We start from the raw sequence: 2,920 nt of genomic DNA, 5'->3' as shown, positions 1-2,920 counted from the left end.
ATGATGAGAGAGAATCATGGATCGGCTGCCTCCAGCACGCCCCCCACTGGGGATCGAGCCCGCAACCCGGGCATGTGCCCCGACCGGGAATCGAACCAGTGACCTCCTGGTTCATAGGTCGATGCTCAATCACTGAGCCACGCCGACTGGGCTGGACACGTTCTGGGCGACCAAGCTTTCCTTCGTGCCTGGAACTCCGTGCTAGAGGGCTTCGCTCTCATAGGTAACAAATGCACCCGCGATAGGAACAAACAAGCCCACCACGGGGTGAGGACGGGGGGCGGGGCAGCGGGAAGACGATGTTTGTGCTGAGACACGAAGAGGAGCCCCCCTGGCCCGGCCGGTGTGGCTCAGTGGTTGAGCGTCCACCTATGAACCAGGAGGTCAGGCACCAAGTGTCCAAAGACACAGCCCCGCCCTGCTCCCCACCAGCCGGCAGCCCCCCGCTGCCCCCCAACCAGGCTCCGGACGGGTGTCTGTTTAACGAGACTCCAGCCAGTCCCCGTGCAGCTGGGCTGGGCTCCTACGTGAACAGGACGCCATTCAGGACCCGGCGGCCCGTCCCAGGGGCGCGTGCTCCAGTGGGAAAGAAAAATAACTTAAATTAATACCTTCGTGAGCCGGCCTGGCCGCTGCCAAGCTGGCGGCCGCCGTGGGGACTGGCCTTTCCGTCCGTGCAGGGAGCGAAGGGGGAAAAGAGGGGGCCTGTGTGCTCCCCCCGAAAAGGGTAAAAATAAACCCGCACGTCGTTTGTAAAGACGTGGCTGAGCAGCAGGAGGAACGAGAAGATTAAAAAAAAAATGGCATTGCCCGGCCGGCGTGGCTCAGTGGCTGAGCGTCGGCCCATGATCCGGGAGGTCAGGGTTCGATTCCCGGTCAAGGGCACACGCCCGGGTTGCAGGCTCGATCCCCAATAGGGGGCGTGCAGGAGGCAGCCGATCCATGATTCTCTCTCATCATGGATGTTTCTCTCTCTCTCCCTCTCCCTTCCTCTCTCTGAAATCAATAAACATATATATATATTTTTTAAATTAAGCCATGTCTGGCCGGCTACATGATCTTGTTTTTCAAATGTCTGAAACCCAACGTAATGGCTGTGCACTGGAATTCTGCATTAGTTTCAACTCAACACCCATCCCTCCTGATTTGTCTAATTATCATTATTTTTAATCCTCACCCGAAGATGCTTTTCCCATGGATTTTTAGAGAGTAGGAAGGAGAGGGAGAGGGAGAGGGAGAGGGGGAGGGGGAGGGAGAGGGAGAGAAACATGGATGTGAGAGAGACACATCGATGGGTTGCCCCCCACATGCACCTCGACCGGGGCAGGGGATGGAGCCTGCAACCAGGGCATGTGCCCTTGACCGGAATCGAACCCAGGACCCTTCAGTCCGTGGGCTGATGCTCTAGCCACTGAGCCAAACCGGCTAGGGCTCCTCATTCTTTTTAAAGTCAGAAGGCACGAAGGGAAGGAGCAAATGCAAATCCCGTCTCTCTGACAAACGAACACAAGGACTTTATCAAAGACAAATCACACTTATGTCCGCCTACGTGAGCGCAGCAGGCGCACACCGCCGCTCAGCTCAGCTCAGCTCAGCATCCAGAGAAAGTCCTTTTGTTGGGAAGGGAATGCCCGGGGGGCCAGCGGGATTCCGACCGTCTTTCAGGAGAGAACCGAGTCTCTCTCTCTTCCTCAGCGCTGCACGCTGAGGCTGAGCCGGTCGGGTGGGCTGGCTCCCAAGCCAGGCGACCACAGAATTTGAGAAAGCCATTCGGAGACGCCGTGGTGAGAATGCACCTCATTCTTAAAGGGTATTTTTAGACCTCGAGAGCCGGAGAGGGTTTTAATGGGCATTTTGTGCAAAAATTAGCCAGGCGGGGACTGGGGAAGGTTGCCAAGGGATGGAGGGTGTACAGCTAGTTCGCTGATGGGTGAGGGTGGCACCCTGGGACCCGGCACACAACGGCCTGGACCTGGCTCACCTATTTTTGTTGTTGTTGTTAATCCTCACCCGAGGATATTTTTCCATTGGTTTGTATTTATTTTTTATTTTCTTAAAAGATAGATCTTTTTTAAAAAAACCACAAACTATATATATAAAAGCCCCATGATGCACACTGACCACCAGGGGGCAGGCGCTCAACACAGGAGCTGCCCCCTGGTGGTCAGTGCGCTCCCACAGTGGGAGCACAGCTCGCTGACCGGGATGAGCGGCGCTCCCACAGCAGGCCAATCCCTACAGGCCACACCCCCACCAGTGCACGAATCGCTGCCTCTAGTATATATATTTGTATTGGTTTCAGAGAGGAAGGGAGAGGATAGAGCGAATAGAAAAATCAAGGATGAGAGAGACTCATGGATCGGCTGTCTCCTGCACGCCCCCTACTGGGGATCGAGCCCGAAACCCAGGCATGTGCCCTTGACAGGAAATCGAACCCGGGACCCTGCAGTTTGCAGGCTGATGCTCTATCCACTGAGCCAACCCAGCTAGGGCTCCATTGATATTTAGAGAGAGCAGAAGGGAGGGAGGAAGGGGAGGAAAAAAGAGGAGGAGGAAGAGGGGAAGAAGGAAGAAAGAGAGACAGACAGAGAAGAGAAACATGGATGTGAGAGAGACATACTGATTGGTTGCCTCCCACATGCACCCAGACCTGGGCCAGGGATCGAACCTGCAACCCAGGTACGTGCCCTTCACAATCTTCCGCTCGTAGAAGGCTCCGCTGCTGTAGGTGGTGGCCAGCGTGGACGGGCACTCCTCCAGGTACCAGGGCTTGTAGCCGTTCTCCGTGGTGCTGCTCACGGAGACGGTGTAGATGCTGTTGGTGTAGCCGTCGCAGGAGCAGTAGTCCCCCTCTCTCCCGCCGTTCCCCGAGGCCCACACGAAGATGGAGCCCAAGCCCTGCCGGCCCTGGAGGGGAAGA

General features: G+C 56.3%; 1 protein-coding gene across 1 annotated transcript in view; it reads right to left on the bottom strand.

Annotated features, from left to right (window-relative positions):
• Nucleotides 1-2,920, bottom strand: part of PCSK6 (proprotein convertase subtilisin/kexin type 6) — a 52,255-nt gene that overhangs the window by 29,014 nt on the left and 20,321 nt on the right. The window contains exon 8 of the mRNA XM_014543570.1: nt 2,676-2,907. Within this exon, the coding sequence (XP_014399056.1) occupies nt 2,676-2,907 (232 nt within the window). The remainder of the gene's footprint in view (nt 1-2,675; nt 2,908-2,920) is intronic.

Source organism: Myotis brandtii, unplaced genomic scaffold, assembly GCF_000412655.1.
Source record: "Myotis brandtii unplaced genomic scaffold, ASM41265v1 scaffold329, whole genome shotgun sequence".
NCBI lineage: Eukaryota > Metazoa > Chordata > Mammalia > Chiroptera > Vespertilionidae > Myotis > Myotis brandtii.
This window is presented reverse-complemented; position numbering and strand designations above follow the sequence as displayed.